General features: G+C 39.9%; 1 protein-coding gene and 1 pseudogene across 1 annotated transcript in view; one reads left to right on the forward strand and one right to left on the reverse strand.

Annotated features, from left to right (window-relative positions):
* Window positions 1–21,886, forward strand: part of Uspl1 (ubiquitin specific peptidase like 1) — a 40,586-nt gene that overhangs the window by 15,556 nt on the left and 3,144 nt on the right. Inside the window, exons 6-8 of the mRNA XM_042685513.1 lie at window positions 3,134–3,263; window positions 10,519–10,644; window positions 19,119–19,276. Coding sequence (XP_042541447.1) covers window positions 3,134–3,263; window positions 10,519–10,644; window positions 19,119–19,276 — 414 coding nt within the window. The remainder of the gene's footprint in view (window positions 1–3,133; window positions 3,264–10,518; window positions 10,645–19,118; window positions 19,277–21,886) is intronic.
* Window positions 4,169–15,142, reverse strand: LOC122112657 (annotated as a pseudogene).

Raw genomic sequence — 21,886 nt, forward strand, 5'->3', positions numbered from 1 at the left:
AGATTACAGGCATATACCACCACACCTAGCTTGTTTTTTAAGATTAAGATAGGCTCTCACTTTTTTTTTTTTTTTTTTGGAGAAAGGCATCTAGGCTGTCTTAGAACTTTGATTCTCCTATCTCTGCCACCCAAATAGTGGGAATTACAGGCATGAGCCACTTTGCTTGAAGTTTACAATCCATGTCTTGTCATTCTGGATATTAATACTTATTTCAATGTTTTAAACACGTAGAACTGCAACTTGTACTGAACCTGAATGTTGTTTGAGCTTTTTACATTAGCTTCTTTATCTTTTTAATCGTTTTTAAAAAACACATTGTGAACTTGTAAATTTTCCACTTTGCTCTCCCTTTCTGAAGTTTAAGAAATGTAACATAAAAACAACCTCTGTTCTCTTTGTACTCTTCCCTAGTTCTTCCTTATCTCCCAGGAAGTTAACTGCTGTCTTTGGTTAATTTTATTTTTCCCTCCAGTGTTGGCATTTGTGTGTGTGTGTGTGTGTGTGTGTGTGTGTGTGTGTGTGTGTGTGTGTGTGTGTGTGTGTGTGTGTGTGTGTGTGTGTGTGTGTGTGTGTGTGTGTGTGTGTGCGCGCGCGCCAGTCCTGGGGCTTGAACTCATGGCCTGAATACTATCTCAAGGCTAGTGCTCTACATTTGAGCCACAATTCTACTTCGTGCCGTGTGTGTGTGTGTGTGTGTGTGTGTGTGTGTGTGTGTGTGTGTGTGATTAATTGGAGATAAGACTCTCACTTTCATGCTTGGGCTGGTGTCAAACTTAACAATCCTCAGATCTTAGTCTCTTGAGTGCATTTCTCCCAGCTGCATTTCTTTTCTTAAAACAATAAGGAAGTTGGGCACTGGTGGCTCATGCCTGTAATCCTAGCTACTTAAGAGGCTGAAATCTGAGGATCATAGTTTGAAGCCAGCCCGAGCAGGAAAGGCTGTGAGACTATCTCCAATTAACCACCAGAACAAGCTGAAAGTGGTGTTGTGGCTCAAGTGGTAGAACACTAGCCTTGAGCAAAAAGCTCAGGGACAGTGCCCAGGCCCAGAGTTCAAGCCCTAAAAAAAATTACTGGTATAGGGGTAGACACACAGTGAAACCAACTGGAGTATGGATAGGAACTTCCACTTTTGGAGATTGAGGTGCATCTGAAGATGAGTAGGTAAAGAATGGTCAGGAGAAGATGGTGTTGGACTGTTGGTTCCTGGTAGAGGGGACTATAATCAGAAAAGAACTTCAGTATAAAGACATGTGCAAAAAGCAGGGCTTAAAACACCAGCAAAGATGGAGATGGAATCTTTACCATTCCAAGGGGAATTTTTTGTATCCTAAGAAGAGATTCACAAATGTTGCCTGTGGAATAAAACAAATAAGATGCAGAGTATTTTTGAAAGAACTGTTCTACATCAGTTAAAAAAAAAAAAAAGACCTAACCTGGTAAAGTTTTAGTTAGCAGTGGTCCGACCAAAGAGTGGCTGAGTCTATGCGCAAGTGAATTTACATTAGGAAAATAGGCACACTAGGTGAAGGGTGGAATGGGTTAGAATCTAGAAGCATAGAGACTATCTCTCTAACTATAGACACTACAGGAATTAAAATTAGGCATCGCTACTGTGTGGTCTCTAGTATAAGATGCTTTAAACCTCTCATAAAATTTCCACATTAAGGTCAACTTAGGAGCTATGTAAGCTACTTTAATGATCTGTATTTGGAGTGACTTGTTTTACTGTGTGTTCTGAGCTCTTACATAGTTTGCATCAATGAAAACTTAAGAGCTGAAGTTTTAATGTCATTTTTAAAATATAAATTGGTTGCCTTTTAAGTTAGAAGAGTAAGCAGTTAAAGGATGGTGACTAATCATAGATTTGGGCTACCCTATCTACTGCTTATGCACACAGTATTGCATATTTCATTTCTAGAAGGTTGATTTATATTTCTAATTAAAAGTACTTTGTTTTGGTTTTACATTTTTGGGCAAAAATAGCAGTGGGACTTTTACACCAGGTTGATAGGAAACTAGCCTTTGTAACTGCTGATATTTATAGACCAAGCTTAGGCAATACCATCCACTGTCAGTCTCATAGTCCTACCAAGGTGACAGTGTAGCCACCCATGTTGTGGGAACTCTAGGTCCAGGCAACAAGAGAACTAGACCCTAAAGATCACTGTGAGGCTGTCTGTGAAGAGTGGGAGTATGGAGGTGAGGACTAGAATCTCCTGAACCATCTTAGCTTCCTTGAGGATAGGAAGGGGGAAAAAGCACTTGGAGAAAGAATGCAGGAAGGTTAGGAGTCCTCCTGTCCATGTGACTTGTCAGAGTAAAGCTAGAAGCCAGCATTCACTGTTCAAGTTTTCTTTGAATGACAACAAAATTTAGTCTTACAAGTTTTGCTAATCTTTTAGACTACAAGATTGACACACACACGTAAGATGTTGAGGGGGTGAGTCAAGATCGACCTGTGGACCCTGAGTGTCATATTAGAATAGAAGCTTTTCATAATTCTATCCAATTCTGATACAGCCTTAAAGTGATGTCTCTGGTTATTTTTATATGTTAACATTTATAGCAGAGCATTTACATGATTTTTTAAAAATGAGTCCTGGGGTTAGAACTCAGGGCCTAGCTGTCCCTGAGATTTTTTGCTCAAAGCTAGTGTGCTTTAACACTTTGGACTGCAACTCCACTTCCAGCTTTGGGGTGGTTAATTGGATAGGAATCTCATGGGGACTTTTCTGCCTGGGCTGGCTTTGAACTGCATTTGTTAGATCTCAACCTCTTAAGTAGGTGTGAATGAACAGCACCTGACCTATTTACATGATCTTTGTTGTAATATATGCAGTTATAGTAAATAAGGATTTTGGAGTATTTTCCATCAAAGAAGATAGTATAAGTGGTTCTACTTAAGTTTTCATAAATGTCCAAGAAAACTAAGAAAGCTTCTGAGACAAATAAACCTATGCTGGATGTTATTAGAAACCCTTTACCCCCTGCCCAGCTGTAAATCTGAGTATGATTTAGTCTCTGTCATGCTGTGTCTCATATATTTACAATGTGAGTAGAGAAAGGCAGCATTTTACTTAATTCTTGCTGTTAATTATGAGTAGTAATTTTCTCTTTTCTTTTGCAGGTGAGATGGAAAGTCCTGTGTTTGCATTTCCCCTGCTCTTAAAGATAGAGCCCCAGATTGAAAAACTCTTCACATACTCTTTTTCTTGGGACTTTGAATGTTTACAGTGTGGACACCAGTATCGGAACAGGTTAGTTTCTGCTTTTTTAAAATGACTTCATTCTATTGAACTAGTGCTGAGTAATGTCATTTAAACAAAACTAGTTGGCCCCTATAACACCCAAGATTTTTCTGCATTTTTAAAATAGACAAGATTTCCTACTACATCTTATTCAGAGACAGAGACAGAGAGACACAGGGAGTTAGTTTGCTGTGTAACCCAGACTGCCTCAACTTTAAATCTCCTGCCTCAGCCTCCAGAGTTAGGATTACAGGCTTGGTACCACACCCAAGTCCCACCACATATTTAACCCTGCAGCACAAAGGTTAAAGGGGAATGTAACACCAGAAATGTTAGTTTGCTTGTTCCTCTAAACTGAAAGGCCAATACTCCATGGCTTAAAAGATGGCTATTAGTTTTCTTTAAGAATTTTTTTAGTGGGGCTGTGTGCTGGTAGTATACACCTGTAATCCACTCAGGAGGCTGAGATCTGAGGATTGTGGTTCAAAGCCACCCAGGCAGGAAAGTCCATGAGACTCTTTTTTTTGGGGGGGGGGGGGGGGGCGTCCAGTCGTGGGGCCTGAACTCTGGGCCTGGGCGCAGTCCCTCAGCTCTTCAGCTCTAAGGCTAGTGCTCTACCACTTGAGCCACAGCGCCACTTCCGGCTTTTTTTTTTTCCTGCTTATGTGGTGCTAAGGACTCGAACCCAGGGCCTCATTCATGCAAGGCAAGCACTCTACCACTGAGCCACCTTCCCAGCCCCTCTGGGAGACTCTTATCTCCAGTTAATCACCAGAAAACCGGAAGTGGTGCTGTAGCTCCGGTGGTGAAGTGCTCACCTTGAGCTGAAGAGCTCAGGGACAGCGTCCAGGCCCAGAGTTCAAGCCCCACAAACAATTTTAAAAAAAAATATGTATTTTTAAATTTTATTTGCATTTATTTTATGCTAAATTTATTCCCGTGCCATAAGTTTTTGTTTCTTCAGTTTCTTCTGGGATACCTTTTTCTTCTGTGCAACCTCCTCCTCTGGTTTAGGAACAATTTGCTCCTTCTCAGTAAGGATCATCTCAATGTGGCAGGGGGAGCTCATGGATGGGTTAATCCTACCATGGGCTCTGTAAGTTCGGTGGCGCATCTTAGGTGCTTTGTTCACCTGGATGTGTTCAATGACCAGGGAGTCTACATCTAAACCCTCAGTTCTATATTACTCTCTGCATTCTTAAGCATGTGCAGCAGAAATTCAGCACTCTTTTCGGGCTACCGAACCCGTGTCCAAACCCGCTGTTTGGCCTGGGCACACCTGCCAACTCCACCATTGTAACGCCGGAATGGCACACATTGCTTCTTTAATGTCACATCTTTCAGATACTTGGTCGCTTTTCAGATAAGCATACCCTTGATGGCCTGGGCTGTTTCTCTGGTGTTCTTAAAATGTACATGAAGATTGGAATCTCTTGACTTGCATGATTTTGTGGGGTTTTCTGGGTCTATAGAGTAGCGAACCATTTTCACAGGTCACCTCTGACCTCTTACAGGAAGAGGAAGAACAGGGGCTTCTGGGAGAATTCATGGCCATATGTATTTTTTTTAGTGGGAAGTTGGGAGGAAATGGGACTAGTACTCTTGACAGGCATGCCTCCAAATTCCCAGCTCACTGAGAATGCTGCTCAGATTTCTTCAAGCTGGGTTTTGTTTACTTGTGTTTAGTGCTAGGATTTTATTATTGTTGTTGTTGGTTTAGCAGATTTTAAATCTCAGAAACTGCTGTTAGGCTCCTAGAGTCTGGCAGCAATTCAGGTAGCCCTTGCTTTCCTGTTCCTTATCTTCGTGCACATATATGGCAGCCTTCTGCTGCCCTTAATCCTTTAGATGAACATGAGAGACACACAGGCACTTGGAAAGAAGCATGGGGAAGAAAGAAGCCATAATTCCATAGTTGCTTCTGCTTTCCTATACCTGCCACTCTTGGACAGCACTCATGGGTTATGGCCATTCATCTGACATAGCACCCTGCTCTGAGCCAGACCCCAGGACTTGCTGGCTGACAGTGAACTGCCCTATTGATAATTTATTCAAATTATTCTACAATACAGATAACTCTTTGCCTCTTTTCTTTAACTTAACCATTACCAAGTCTCAAAGTTATTAAGTAAAATTATTGCTTAGTCATTCATTATCTAAATAGGAGGTAGGTAAGAAACAATAAAGGAGAGTTGAGTCTGAGAGAATGAATGTGCTAGGGAATGTAAGCAACAGGAAGTATTTGTCTTATTCTTGTTGTTTTGTGTTGTTTGTTGTATCTATGTATGCTGATACTGAGGCTTGAACTCAGGGCTTAGGTGTTGTCCCCGAGCTCTTTTGCTAGCACTTTGCACCTTGAGGCACAGCTCCACATCTGGCTTTTTGTAATTAGATATAAGGATCTCACAGCCTTTGCTGCCTGGGCTGGCTTCAAACTGAGATCCTCAGATCTCAGTCTCCTTAGTAGCTAGAATTACAGGTGTGAGCCACTGGTGTCTGGCTGAAGTATTTGTTTTTTAACAGTTAGCTCAAAACTCTTATAATAGGTAAGAATTATGTTTTGCCCATACCATGACTAGAACTTGAATTATATAAGGCCATCTCCCACTAATTATACAAATGATCTGATTTTTTTTCCTCATGGTAGCTCAATGAGGGGCAGGTGCTGATTGGGTCACATCTGTAATCTGAGCTACTCAGGAGGCTGAGACCTGGAGGATTGAGGCTTGAAGCCATCTCAAAAAAATCCAACTCTTCCTACAAAGAGCAAGACTAGAGGAATGGTTCACATGGTAGAGCACCAGCTGTAAGCAAAGAAGGAAGGACCTGAGTTCAAGTTCCATTACTAAAACTAAAAAAGATAAGTCTCTGAGAATGATCCTAGTGTCTTCATTTCACAAAGATACTTATCTGTCAATATCAAGTTTACTTGAAGCTTGAAGTTTCTTAGAAGATACTCAAGAGCATGCTAAAATTTGGCACAGTCAGGAGATACTTGTAGACTTTACTGGCCTCTGAAGCTTTCTTGGTAAACTCTGTAATCACTACCTAGGTTTTAAATAATATAAACAAGGTTGATTATTACGATCAGCTTAATTACAGCTTTTGTAGAACCTACATGCTGGTAGTTTAACAGCTTTTTATTGAGTGTGTTGTGTGCCAGGAGCTCAGATAGCCATTGGAAATAATTTCTCTCTTGGCCAAATTCAGACTGTTAGGTAGTTAAGGAGATAATATATGAACACATGGGAGAGTGCCAGTGGCTTAATACTAATTTTATCTTTCGGCTGGTTTATGTAATCTTGGCTCGCAGGATGGCATGCACACGTTAGAGGTGGGTGTACAAAGTACCAAGAATCTCAGGAGAATCCAGCCACTTTAGTGTACTTTTTGGTTCCTGTCCTGTCCTTTTGTCAGCTTTGGGGCTTAACCTCAGGGCCTGGGCTCTGCCCTTAGCCTCTTAGTGCTCAAGGCTAGTGCTACCACTTGAGCACCACTTCTGGCTTTTTCTGAGTAGTTTATTAGAGATAAGAGTCTCATGGACTTTCCTGCCTGAGCTGGCTTCCAACTGGGATCCGTTTATTAGAGATGAGAGTCTCATCAGGCGCCTATGGCTCTGCCTGTAATCCTAGCTACTCCGGAGGCTGAGATCTGAGGATAACAGTTCAAAGCCAGCTGGGGCTGGAAAGTCTGTGAGGCTCTTATCTTCAATAAACCATCAGAAAACTGAAAGTGGCTCAAGTGGTAGTGAACTTGCCTTGAGCTGAAGAGCTCAAGGACAGTGCTCAGGCCAGAAAACAAAAGAGTCTCACAGACTTTGCTGCTTGGGCTGGCTTCCAGCCACGAGCCCAGATTTTAGCCTCCTGCATAGCTAGGATTACAGACATGAGCTCCAGTGCCCAGCTGGTTTTGTTTCTTTAAAATAATCTTCAAGTTAGGCACCAGTGGCTCATGCCTATAATTCTGAGGAGGCTGAGATCTAAGGATCAAAGTTCAAAGCCAGCCTGGTCTAGAAATTTGTGAAACTCTTATCTCCAATTAATCAACAGAGGCTAGAAATGGAGCTATGGCTCCAAGTGGTAAGAGTGCCAGCCTTGAGTGAATAAAACATCAGGGACAGTGCCCAGGCTAAGTCAAGCCCCAGTCCTGGCACCAAAAAAAAAAGAAAGAAAAAAAGTTGTTTTGAAAGTGAAAGCAGCTGGAGACAAAGCCAAGAAAGTAGCATTTTATTAAATATTTCAATGTCATCACTGAAGCATCTCCAGGTAAACTGAAGGAAGACTGTCTATCCAGTTCATTTGTGTGCTGCTGTTTGGGAAGTGTCCTGTACGTGCTTTAGAAGGTATACCCGAGGCAGTAAGAACCTACCTTCGGAGGCAGGATACCTGGATTCAGATCCCCAGTCTTGTCTTCCTTATCGTAGTTCACTTTCATATTCTGTCCACAGGGGAGGAAACTAAGTGGCACCTGCTACTTACACTTGTTTAAAGATGAATTTCTAGTACTTTGCCCTGCCTTGTATGTAGTAAGGATTCAGAAACATTAGCTCTCTTGTAGAGCAGTAATTCCTTTTTTTTTTTTTTTTTTGTCGGTCGTGGGGCTTGAACTCTGGGCCTGGGCGCTGTCCCTCAGCTCTTCAGCTCAAGGCGAGCGCTCTACCACTTGAGCTACAGCGCCACTTCCGGTTTTCTGGTGGTTTTATTGGAGATAGGAGTCTCACGGTCTTTCCTGCCCTGGCTGGCTTTGAACCGCGATCCTCAGATCTCAGCCTCCTGAGTAGCTAGGATTACAGGCGTGAGCCACCAGTGCCCAGCTCAGTAATTCCTTTTTACTAATTAAAAAATAGGAGCCTTTGCTTAACAGTATCTTTTGAGGAGGAAGTAAGGTTTGAACTCAGGTCCTTACACTTGCCAGGTAGGCACTCTGCCACGTTAGGCATACCCCCTGTCCTTTTGCTTTAGTTTTTGTTTTTTTTTTGGGGGGGGGGGGGTCCGGTCGTGGGGCCTGTACTCTGCGCCTGGGTGCTATCCCTCAGCTCTTCAGCTCAAGGCTAGCGCTGTACCACTTGAGCCACAGAGCCACTTTCTGGCTTTTTTCTTTTTGCTTATGTGATGCTGAGGAATGGAACCCAGGGCCTCAGGCATGCAAGGCAAGCACTCTACCACTGAGCCACCTTCCCAGCCCGCTTTAGTTATTTTTTGAATAGAGTCTTATATTTATGCCTGGATCAAGAAGATCTCCACTTCCCAAATAGCGAATGTATCTTTAACAATTAAGAATTGAGTAAAATGCAGTTAATGCATTTGTTGATTCCTTTGTGTTGTCTTGCATTTAAATACTAGCTTCCTGAGAACTGATTTGTAGTTCATAGCCAGGGCTTTGTTTCCTCATGATGTGTCAGTATTTCTTTTTTTGGTGTGGGGAGAGGACAATACATAACTGCTGTTTTAGTTAAAATCTTTTTATGAAAGTGGATGCAGCTGAGGTTTCAGTACATCTTCAGTCATCTTTTTAGGTGACTATTTCTATTGAGTATTGAGATTACAGTACAAATTTAGAGCTTGTTTAAACTGAAGAACAGATTTTTTTTTAAACAACTGATGCTTTTTTTAAATTTAAGATCAAGAAAATTAACATATATATATATATATATATATTCCTGGGTATATATTTGAAAATACCCCTGATTGAAAAATTATATTAAGTGAAGTAAGCCAGACCCAAAGAAACATAGGTCCCATGGTTTCCCTTATTTGCAATAACTAGTAAATGTCTGAGACAAGCAGAAAAGGTCAGATAAGATGATGATAGGCGAAATGAACCCCAAGATGAGGACACAAGTGGTTTTTTCTTTCTTGCTATTGTTTCTAACATATTTATAAGATGATTTCTTTGTCATTTTGTATGTCCCTCCCCCACGGTATAATCCCTGTTTTCACTGTATTTGATGTTGGTATAATTTGTGGAGGGGAAGGGAAAAAACAAATCATTTAAATAGGGATCCAGGTGGACCCATTGCAACAATGAGATGTACAAGACATTATGTCGAAAAATGAACTTTACAACTCTGGTGGGAGGGGGGTGGGGGTGGCAGGGGGGAGTGTAGAAGTAGAGATGGGAGGGAAGGGAAGGTAGAGGAAAAACAAAGGAGGAGGCAACAATGCTTGATAAGAAATGTACTCATTACCTTGCTCATGTAATTGTAACCCCTCTATGGTATTTTCACAATTAAAAAAAAAACTTATTAAAAAAAAAAAGAAAAGAAAATACCCCTGATTGTTTTGAATAGGAATTGAGCTCTGACTTCACTAACCTTAGAGCAGAGATTCTCAACCAGCACCTCTATAGTTTCCCAAGAGAGCATTTAGCAGTGGCTAGAGGCATTAGTTGCTGCATTTGAGCACTGATAACTGGCTTCTGGTGAGAGGCAGGGATACTGACAAACATCTTCTAGTATAGGAATGATGCCTGGCAACAAGAGATTGTCTGGTACAAAGTGTCCATGTATTGCGGCTGAGAAACCTTGCCTTTCACACTTTGTTTCCGCTCATAGTTGAAAATTAGACTGTTAGCAGGGTGCCAGTGGCTCAATGCCTATAATCCTAGCTACTCAGAAGGCTGAGATCTGAGAATCCCAGTTCAAAGCCAGCCTGGGCAGGAAAAACTATGAGACTCTTACCTCTAATAAACACCAGAAAACCAGAAGTGGCACTGTGGCTCAAGTAGTAGAGCACTAGCCTTGAGCTGAAGAGCTGAGGGACAGTGCCCAGGCCCAGAGTTCAAGCCCCACAGCTGACCAAAGAAAATTAGACTGTTGTCAGGTGCTGGTGGCTCATGCCTGTAATTTTAGCTACTAAGGAGGCTGGAATCTGAGAATAGCATTTCAAAGCCAGCTGTGGTAGAAAAGTTCCTGTGAGACTTTCATCTCCAGTTAACCACTCAAAACCCAGAAGTGATACTATGGCTCAAGTGGTAGAGTGCCAGCCTTGAGCATGACACTCAGGCTCTGAGTTCAAGCTTCACAGACAACAAAAAAAAAGGAAAGAAAAAGAAAAAAAAAACTAGAATGTTAATATGGATTCTTCACAGAGAACTTCTTTACCAAGACCAGGGGAGGGACCAGTATCCTACAAATACATGACTTGGGAAAGTAGGAGATAGACAAGTATGAATAAACATAAAGGACTTATTTTAGGCATTGGTTTAAATTAATGCAAAGGAACTTAGCATAAAAGAATTTAATACATGTCTTCTTTTTTCACAGGTGTATAAAGAATCTGGTCACCTTCACAAATGTTATCCCTGACTGGCACCCACTTAATGCTGCCCATTTCGGACCGTGTAACAATTGCAACAGTAAATCACAAATAAGAAAAATGATATTGGAAACGTGAGTTAAAACCATATTTTAATTTTTGAAATGAAATGAAGATAACATTTACATTGAACAGAAAGTGGCGACTGCAACTTCTCTTTCAGAAATTCAAGTTAGCATGTACTTGGGAATCAGGACCTTAGACAACTATATGCAAGCTGTTAAAGAAAAATAGTGCTGCAGGGCTGGGTTAGAGCAATGTCCTAGTGCTGCTGAGTGGCCTTGTTCCTTCCGGATCCTGTTCTTGAGCTGCTCCTCTCTTCACTACTTCCCCTCTTGTTGCCTCTTTGCTAATGTTTCCTCATCTGTCAAGTTCTCATGTCACCAGAATTCTGGAACATCCTTAATTTCAACAACTAAGATGATTCAAAGAAGATCATGTGCCTCACCTGTCTGAATGTCTGTCTTCTCATAGGTACCAGCCTACCAATTCTTCCATGTTGTAAGCTTTTGAGCAGATATGCTTTCACTGTATGTTGTCAACTTTTTGGCTTGTTTTCAGCAGGAAAGTTGGTCACCATTAGAGTAATTCTGACTTTAATTCCAGCTCTATGTTAGCAGTTTGTGTCTTGTTGATCTGCTTATACATGTCCACATCCTCTTTGGCCATCATGTGAGTCTGACTCCAGACAAAGAACCAGAGACATTAACTCTCCCCTTAAATCTTCCAGAAATACCTCAGAATTATTCCTAAAAGTATGTTGTCATTGAAATAAGACGTTTTCCTTTAATAGTGCCAAAAGGTTTAAAAGTATAACTGTACTCTGCCTCACTTCCTCTCCAGGCTTCTATATCAAATCTTCAAATTAAGGTTGCATTTACTTTGACATAGCAAAGTATGTTGAGGGCTGGGGGCTCATGCTTGTAATCCTAGCTACTCAGGAAGCTAAGGCTAGAAAAATCCCATGAGATTCATCTCCAAAATAGCCAGCAAAAAGCCTAGATTAGAGGTGTGGCTGAAGTGGTAAAGTATCACCTGTTAGTATGAAAGCCTAGCTGGAGCACAAGGCCCTAAATCTAAGCTAAAACAAAAATGCAAAATGACGTGCTATGTAGTGGTGGAGGGAGGACTAGGGCTCCTGCTCCTCATCTCTGTTGAGCCATTTTCTACCCTTCCAGTGTGAATGAGTACTTGGTTAAACTAGTGCTCAATGTTTGAATTATTCTTAATGTCTATATATTATTTCTTTCTCTGGCCAGGCAGTGTACATGGTTTTGATTTATTTCTCTAGCAATTCTTTATCCTTGTCTTGTGTTTTCATTTGCTTTGTTGTTTATTCATTGGATTTTTTTTCCCAATTGACATATATTTCTAACTATGTATATTTTTAACTCTCAAATGCTTCAAAATGTTGAGCTTCTTCCAACTCTGGCTTTTGTTTTCCTGGAAGCTTCTCTTTTGTTGACTTCTGTGCTGTCACTCCAGTCTTCCAGTCTGCACTGACTCCCCTCTGGACTGGCCACCTACGGATACTCTTTCTACGTTTAAAATCCGATTTAGCGCAAGCCTCAGTTTCTATCCTTCACAATTGCCGCATTTAGATGCTGAGTCTTTGGGGGTCTGTAGGACAGAAAGCTCCCCTCCCCCTCCTCAGGACATCTGATATCACTGCATCTGTTCTCCTCTCCTGCTTCCACATTTCTGTTTGCTTCTGTATTGGCTACTTCTTTCCCATTGCATATTCCCTTTTTCCAGGCTTTTGGGCCATAGCTCTTTTTGTTCTTCACATCATTTGAAGGCATCTGAGTGGGAAAAAGAGCAGCTATCTTAACCAAAAGTCTGTCACCTTGCTTGGCCATTTGGTGTCCAGGTTTTGTGAGTTAAGAGTTGAAGAATCCCATGTGTAAGCTTTCCTTGATGGTGACACAGGTAGTAGCACAGTAGGGTCTGTCTGCTGAGGTCCTATTCTGAGCCCTTGATTTGCTTGAAGCTAATTGTTGCGTGTTAATTTTGTCTGGTGTTTATATCTGTTTTTTTTCTCATGACTTATGATTGAGGATAAATTCACTTTTATTGTTTGATCTGTTAGTTGGTTGCATTGCAATGTATACTTTTTAATTACATAAATATGTTGCATTACTTAAAGATGTATGCTCTGATCAGAAACCATTAGCTAAAATCATTTCTTAATGAAAATGTATTTTGAGTTCCAGTGGGCCAAAATGTATTTTGACTTCCAGTTTAAAAGTAAAAATTATAATCTGAACATTTCCTATATTCTTTAAAAGTAAGTTGAACTTATGTAAAAGTTCACTTAAATTTTAAATGGCAAGATCTTTACAAAAGCCTTAATGTAGTTCTTTTTTTCATAATGAGGATAACTTGATTTGTTGGTGTCATACAGAATTTAGAATCACATTTCATATAGCTTTTAGGGACAACTTAACTTGCATCCATCATGCAACATTCTAAAAAGGAACAGTGTTGTAAATTCCCTGATCACCTTGCCTCAGATGACTCACATCTGGAATATGGCCCCATTAGAACAAGAACTTGGGATAAATCAGGTGAATGATGCCTAGTGGGTGAAGTCTGCTACTTTTCTCTCAGTAAGTTATTTAGGAGTTACAGTCAGTATGGTAAAGTAGAGCAACTAGCATCTTAGAATCAGATCTCATTTTACTTCACAAGCTCTTACAATGAATCTCACATTACTGCCACAGTCTCCTTTAGGAGCCATGTACTCCTCTGAGGGGACATTTGAAGAAGTTTAGTTAATTTAGCAGTGATTTTTTTTTGCATTCTAATTAGATTTATTCTTAGTTACCTTACTTATTTTGACAATATTATAAACAGTATTTTTTAAATTGCATTTTATTATCTTTATTAAATATTTCGTTATTATAAATGGGTTACTGTTCCATAAGTCAGATGAGTATATTTCTTTTTGGGCAGTGTCACCCCTTCCTTCACTCTCTCCGTTTTCCCCTTCCATCCCCATCTACAAGTGTCTAGTGAGTACCACTGGTGCATTTGTTCACCCTTTGTCCCTCCATTTCTTTGCTTCTTTTACCCCTCTCCCCAAGACAGATAAACAAGACAAAAAAAAAAAAGGAAAAAACCGTCTTGTTACTATTTCTTGAGGTTCATTTCAATAAATATTATGTGATCAGAGGCATTGAGGCATTGTGCCTTTGTTTGGCAATGATTTCTTTGTAAAGAATAATGGAGTGGTAAGAAAACATTTCCATCTGTGCTTACGGAGGCCTTCTTTTAAGGAGCGAGATTATAACGACCCTACCAAATTTTGGATAGAATACTAATCCATAATTGAATGTAAATTTAATTTAAATGTTCATTGACTGAAAGTGCTATATTGTTTAGCTTCAGAGAATAGTGCTTAAAACTTCTTGAACATATGAATTTTTATAAAGATATTTACATATTAATGTGTATGGATAATACTAATTATTTGAATTATGGCTGATTATTCGTACTTTTCATTCTTGTCATAGCGTCTGAAAGAATTACAAAAGATATAATAGATCTAAACTGTAATGGTGGTAAACAATGACATGTACAGACTTTTCTGCTTAAAGCTGGCATTATTACAGTGTGGATGTACATATGAATGTTATTCTATATAAATTGAGTTGAAATAAAAAAAGTTGTATGCTAGCTGTTAGCCCAAGATGTCGCTGCTCTGTGTGGTGTTGGGATTTGTAGTTTCCTCGCTGTCCTTGGGCAACCAGGGTTTCACCTGGTTCCCCTGTGCTTGCTCTCCTTTTCCTGAGGGTAGATTTTTGTAAGAGAAGTTCAACCCATGTTAGGTGATGGCACGTATGTCTTTGGCCTGAAATTGCTTGTTCCCATTCTGTTATTCATTCTGTCCCATTTTCCTCTCCTCTCTCCTAGGCCTGGGTATCATCTTGAATACTCCAGTATTGAGGGTAGGAAAAAGCCAGAGAATAAAACCTATGTGCAGAGTTCAGCCTTCACCTGAGAGGCTGGAAATGAGACAGCCTAATTGTGCTCCTCAGACTTTTAAAATACAAGGAAAATCATTTGGACTTTATTTGAAATTTAGAACTTAAAAAGCTTTATATTTGTAGAATGTAGAGTAGAGACACTGTGGGTCTAGCTCAGTGTTAATAGCCTGTGAGGGAAGTGGCACTGTGGCTCAAGTGGTAGAAAGCTCGCCTTGAGATGAAGAGTGCAGGGACAGCGCCCAAGCCTAGAGTTCAAGCACCACGACCGACAATAAATAAATAAAAAATAAGAATAGTAGCCTGTGAGGCAGGAAGGGAAACGAATAAAGGACATTTTAAAGATTTGCCTTTGGGTGAAATGTTATAGTAAAACTAAAGAGTAATTCTGAGCCAGGTGCCACAGTGATTTACACCTGTAATCCTAGCTGCTTAGGAGACTAAGATTGGGAGGATCAAATTGGATCCACTGGGAGGATCACTTTGGCCAGTTTTTGCCAAAAAACAGTTCTCAAGTCTCTTATCTCAACTGAAGAGCTGGAACTGGTAGCACGTGCCTGTCACTCAAACTACACCATCAAGCGTAAAATAGGTAAATTCTGGTCCAAGAGTGGACTAAAGGAAGAAGCAAAGAGTATCTCAGAATAACCAGTGTAAAGGTCTAGAGGTAAGGCTTAGCTGTAGAGCACTTGCCTAGCAAATGTGAGACTTGTGTGAGTTCAAATCCTAGTACCAAAAACAGAAAAATAAGAAGTGGTACTGTGGATCAAGTGGTAGAGTGCTTGCCTTGAGCTGAAGAGCTCAGGGACAGTGCTCAGGCGCAGAGTCCAAGCCCCGCTACGGACAAAAACAAACCAAAAAAGAATTATGAAATTATGATTCTGCTCAGCACCAGGCCCTTGGTGACTGCTGTATTAGATAATTTTTTGGTAGGAAGGGTTTGTGTAATTGAGAGGATCTGATAGCCATCTGACTGAAATTCTAGCACACAGGAAGCTGAGGCAGAGGATTTTGAGTTTTGAGGCTATCCTGGCTACATAGTGACACATGATGTCTCACATCAATAATGAACAAAAGTATCTAAAGGATGTTTTAAAAATTTGTATAGTTTCTCCATTATTGCCATCCATTTAAAAAAAATTATCTTTGTTGGATAATAAAATCAAATTTCTATCCTAATTTCTGTCCTATGTAGCTTTCTCAAAACAGGCATTGGAGTTATTGGGGTTAGACTTTGAATATCTATTACATCTAAGAAATCTTGAGTATAGAATGACTTGCAAAAGAATAGTTTGGAAGATTTGGAATATTTAAAAAAAAAACAAAAATCTGTCAGGTTTGGCCTCATAGCCCTTAATTTATTTCTAATATATGTATGTTTTGAAACATTTTCATTAACATAAAGGCAAAAAACTAGTTTTTTAGTCTAGGATCTAGGGATTGTTTCAGTAGCCTCAAATTATTTTGAAAGCTATGGTATGTATAAACCTAAGGAAACTATTAATACTTTAATTTTTTTTTCTTTTTAGTGGTACTTGGGTTTGAACTCAAGGCCTCCATCTTGCTATGTGCACTACAGCTGAGTCATATTTCCACCCTTCTTTTTCTATGATTTTTTTTTTGTGAAAATACTGTACAGAGGGGTTACAATTACATGGGCAAGATGAGTATATTTCTTATCAAGCATTGTAGCCTCTTCCTTTGTTCCCCCTTTCCATCCCTTTTCATCCTCCCCCCCAACACACACCAAAGTTGTAAAGTTCGTTTTCAACATAACGACTTGTACATCTCATTGTTGCAATGGGTCCACCTGTATCCCTATTTAAACAATTTGTTTTTCCCTTTCCCCTCCACAAATTATACCAACATCAAATACAGTGAAAGCAGGGTTATACCATGGGGGAGGGACATACATAGCAACAAAGAAATAATCTTATAAATGTGTTAGAAACAATCGCATGAAAAAAAAATTTGAATACATATCTTAGGGTTCATTTCCCTAACATCAACTTATCTGACCTTTTCTGCTTGACTCAGACATATACTAGATATTGCAAATAAGGGAAACCATGAGACCTGTGTTTCTTTGGGCCTGGCTTACTTCACTTAATATTTTTTCCAAGCCTTTCCATTTCCTAACAAATGGGGCAATGTCATTCTTTCTGATGGAGGCATAGAATTCCATTGTGAATATATACCACATTTTCTTGATCCATTCATCTACTGAGGGGCATCTGGGTTGGTTCCAGATCTTAGCTATAGTAAATAATGCTGCAATAAACATAGTGTGCTGGTAGCTTTAGTGTGGTCTTGTTTGTGAACATTTGGGTAAATGCCCAAAAGTGGGATTGCTGGGTCATAGGGGAGCTCTATATGGAGTCTTTTGAGGAACCTCCATACTACTTTCCAAAGTGGTTGAACAAGCTTACACTCCCACCAACAATGCAGTAAAGTTCTCTTCCGCCCACATCCCCTCCAGCATCTGTTGTTATTAAAGTTCTTGATTTTAGTCATTCTAACTGGGGTGAGGTGGTATCTCAATGTTGTTTTGATTTGCATTTCTTTTATGGCTAGGGAGGTTGAGCATTTCTTCATGTGTCTCTTTAAGTCTTTAGCCCACTTATTTATTGGGCAGTTGTTTCTTTGAGGATTTGTTGTTGGGGGATTTAATTTTTTGAGTTCCAGGTATATTTTAGATATGAGACCCTTGTCCAATGTATGGCTAGTGAAAATCTTCTCCCAATCCGTAGGCTTTCTATTGATCTTGCTAGCTATGTCCTTTGCCATGCAGAAGCTCTGCAATTTCATGCAATCCTATTTGTCCAACCTTTCTTTGATTTGTTGTGTTTCTGGGTCTCTATTAAGAAAATTTCGGCCTGTGCCAACAAGATCTAGGGTTTCTCCTATTCCATCCTGTAATGTTTTCAGAGTGTCTGCTTTGACTCCGAGGTCTTTGATCCTCGACGATTCTTTTGAGATAGGGTCTCACTACATTCTAGACTATGTGCCTAGACCATGTTTATTTACATTTCTTAAGGAAGATGGGTGTACCACCATGTTCAGCTCTTGCTGGAGGAAGGGTCTTGCTAGCTTTCTTCTTAGGAGGGGAGGCTGGGCTATTCTTGAACCTTGATCCTCCCTATCTCAGTCTCCAAATTATCTAGGATTTACAGGTATGAGTTTATTGATACCTGGAAGTTCCTAATAACTTTATTAGTTTTTAATTTGTTTACTTTAAAATAGTTTAGTAGTAAATAAAACAGACAAATGCCTAAAGCCTGTATATATGACTGTGAGATTACATCTCTAGTTTTACCATGGATTATTGATTCAAAAACTCATACTTAACATTTTAACATACTCGAGATGAAAATGTATTTAAAGATCAATGGTGTGTTATATAGCAAGCACATTTTTATCACCAGTGACATCTTGGATTCTGTGAAGTCAGTATGATTTAAGAGTGGCACAGAGGTAGTGTTGCAGACAGTTTGTAGGACTTTAACTCTTAGACTTTTTTTTTTTTTTTTTTTTGGTTGTGGGGCTTGAACTCTGGGCCTGGGTGCTGTGCCTGAGCTCTCCAGCCAAGGCGAGCGCTCTAACACTTGAGCCACAGTTCCACTTCCAGTTTTCTGGTGGTTAATTGGATATAATTGGACTTTCCTGCCCAGGCTGGCTTTGAACCCTTATCTTCAGATCTCAGCCTCCTTCGTAGCTAGGACTAGAGGAGTGGGCCACCGATGCCAGACATGTCTCAGATTTTAAGGGCTGATTCTTCTTTAGCAAAATGACTGACAAGGAGTAATTTACAAATTATCCCTTGTCGTTCTAAATAATTCTGCATTTTGGACATTGATTCCAGTTCACTTCAGTTGAATAAATTTTGATAAGCTAACAAAGTTTTGACAGCTGTTTAAATGTTAGGAAAAGAGATATTCAACATTTTTCTTAAATCCTGAGAGCACTGTTAACTTTATTTTAGGCCCATATAGGTTTTGCTTTTTAGTTTGACATTGCTACAATAGCACAACGTATTATGGGAATTATATTCACATCTTGAAGTTTGTAGTAAAACAACCATTTTGCTTTCTTTATTTAGTTAACTTCCTGAGATACCAGAAACATGGGTAAAATTAATATTTATTTGAATGTCTTAGGCTTAAGGTTTACTTTCTACACCAAATAGAGGTAATTTGGACATTACATGCCAGAGGAAATTCTAAAAGGTCTGGACTTTCATTTGAGTTCTACAAAGTAGCTGCCTTAGATCTTTAAATCAAAGCAACATTGCTGCTCACAGAGCAAATTCTGTTTAATGGGCTTTGTTAGTCTTCACAATGTCTGTCAATAATGCCATTCCTAAAAGAGTTTACTGTTCTGTACTTCTTACAGTGAGTCCTCTATTTCTAATTAAGGCTCACATCTGGAGGTGCTCAAGAAAATTAATGCAGTTAGTCTTTAAAGTGTGTGTGACTGGTTCAGGTCATGACATGTTGTGTGTGAGCAGACACAGTAGACATGTGGTATCACATCTGTTTGCCTCTCTTGCCTTCTCTCCACAGAGTGTCTCCTATATTCATGCTGCACTTCGTAGAAGGCTTACCACGGAGTGACCTACAGCACTACACCTTCCACTTTGAAGGCAGCCTTTATCACATAACGGCCATAATTCAGTACCGAGCAAGTAACCACTTTATAGCCTGGACTTTAGAGCCTGGTGGTAAGTGTTTAAATGTTGCCTTTTAGGGTCATAGTTATGGGAACTACTATTTCATCATCATTCTTGTCTAACTATACTAAATTACTATTATATTTTTCTTTTTTTTATCTGGTCTGATCGTGGGGCCTGAACTCTGGGGCTGGGCGCTGTCCCTCAGCTCTTCAGCTCAAGGCTAGTGCTCTACCACTTGAGCCACAGTGTCACTTCCAGCTTTTTTTTTTTTTTTTCTGCTTAGGTGGTGCTGAGGAATCGAACCCCAGGCCTCATGCATGCAAGGCAAGCGCTCTACCACTGAGCCACCTTCCCAGCCCTCTTTTTAAAGACACTGTACCTTAACTCTTATTCCTCCTTCTGCTAATGTTTATGGTTTCAGTATCCTTCCTAACTCTTCTATCACATATCTGTAGGTGTATACATATGCATATTTCTATCTTATTTATTTGGGCTTTTTGAGACAGAGTCTCACTCCAGCCTGCCTTGAACTCAAGAACTCTGATACTCAAGCATTGGAATGATGAGCTTGTATACCATTGTTGGTTTATAATTTGCTTTTTTCCACTCAATATCTTTTCAGATACCTTATACTCAATATCTTTTCAGATACCTTATACTTTTTAAAAGAAAGGTTTTGGGAAATACAAAAATAAATTTTTAGCATAATTATGACCAGTAATACAAATGAACTAAAAGTAAAAATTTTTTTAAACTATGAACCAAAGGACTGTATAGCCCTCTGTCACTGAAATAGTTTACTAACAGTCTCAGTCAAAATAAAATATACTTTTAAGTATTTAAACTTCCCAGAGGAAAGCTGAATAAATACAGTCCAGTTTAGATTAGTTGTTTTTTTCACATTGTGCATTTATCTTCGACAAGAAAGTTAGATCCCTTACAGAGCTGTATCAGGCCCTAGGTACGAGGTTACTTTGATAATGACTATTTTCGAGTCTTTTTATTTGTCGGCTGTGGGGCTTGAACTCTGGGCCTGAGTGAGCACTGTCCCTCAGCTCTTTAGCTCAAGGCGAGCGCTCTACCACTTGAGCTACAGCGCCACTTCCGGCTTTCTGGTGGTCTTATTGGAGATAGTCTCACGGTCTCTCCTAGCTAGGATTACAGGCATGAGCCACCAGCGCCCGGCCTATTTTCGATTCTTTTGTCTGTACTTTTCTTGAGGAAGGAGCTATCCTGGGTATTGAACTCAGGGCATTCATTGTACTTGCTAGGCAGGAACTCCACCATATGAGTCACACCTGTAGCCCCTTTTACATTGTTTATTTTTTAGTTAGGATTTCACTATGTGCCCAGGCCAGCCCAGGCTATAATCCTGCTTGTGATTCTCAGTGGAAAAGACATGCGGAAATGACAGGTGAATACTTCTATGCCCAGGCATTGTGCTTCCAAGCAGCCATTGGTTGAGATAGAATCTTGTGAATTTTTATGCCTGACTGACCTTAAACCTCATTCCCCCCAATTTCTGCCTCTCAAAGTAGGTAGGGTTATAGGCTTGAGCTATCACTCCTGGCTTACTTTTTATATTTGGCATTTTCTTCTAGGAAGTAGTTTGGATGGATATTAGTGAGTATCTGCAGTTTGCTCTGGTAATGTAATTTCTACCTTGAAGAGGTTTTTAATCTGTCACCAGGATTTGATTGGAAGCAGTTCTTAACAGAAACAACAACAATGAAAGAAAATAAGCTTATATTTTAACTTTGATCAAATTCTGTGGAATGAAAAGTCTACTTCAAGTATAAGTTTCTAATCTTTTCTTTCTTTTTTTTTGGGGGGGGGGGTCCAGTTTTGGGGCCTGAACTCTGGGCCTTGGCGCTGTCCCTCAGCTCTTCAGCTCAAGGCTAGCGCTTTACCACTTGAGCCACAGCGCCATTTCTAGCTTTTATTCTTTTTGCTTATGTGGTGCTGAGGACTCGAACCCAGGGCCCAGGCATGCAAGGCAAGCACTCTACCACTGAGCCACCTTCCCAGCCCCAAGTTTTCTAATCTTAATAGCATGTGAGAAGCACATGGCTAGCTTATAAAAATTTTTAGAATCTACAAGGTCTGCTACCTCTAGCTCAGCAAATCAATCTTAGGGATCAGGCCCAAGGATCTATTGTTTTTATATTTTTAAAAAGTTATTTATTGTTGGGTGCTAGTGGCTCACGTTTATAATCCTAGCTACTCAGGAGGCTGAGCTGAGGAGCACAGTTTGAAGCCAGAAAAGCCTGTGAAATTCTTATCTCTAATTAACCACCCAAAAAAAAGCTGGAGGTGCTACTCAAATGGTAGAGTGCTAACCTTGAGCCAAAGAAGCTCAGGGATCGTGCCCAGGCCCTGAGTTCAAGTTATAGGACTAGCACAAAACAAAAAAGCAAGATACAGAATTTAAAGTTTACCACTTTTCATTTATAAATTAATGATATATTGTCATTCATGACATTCTTAGTTTGTATAATAACCACTGCCATGCATTACCAGTGGATAAAATTACTCATTACACAATAATTCCCTGTTGCCCTTCCCACAGCCAATAGTAGCCATTGTTCTGCTGCATCTTAATTTCATAGTTCTAGGTACCATATAAATACAACCATGCTGTATTTATCTCTTGCATCT

This window comes from Dipodomys spectabilis, unplaced genomic scaffold (assembly GCF_019054845.1).
Source record: "Dipodomys spectabilis isolate Male_0828 unplaced genomic scaffold, ASM1905484v1 ptg000095l, whole genome shotgun sequence".
Taxonomy (NCBI): Eukaryota; Metazoa; Chordata; class Mammalia; order Rodentia; family Heteromyidae; genus Dipodomys; species Dipodomys spectabilis.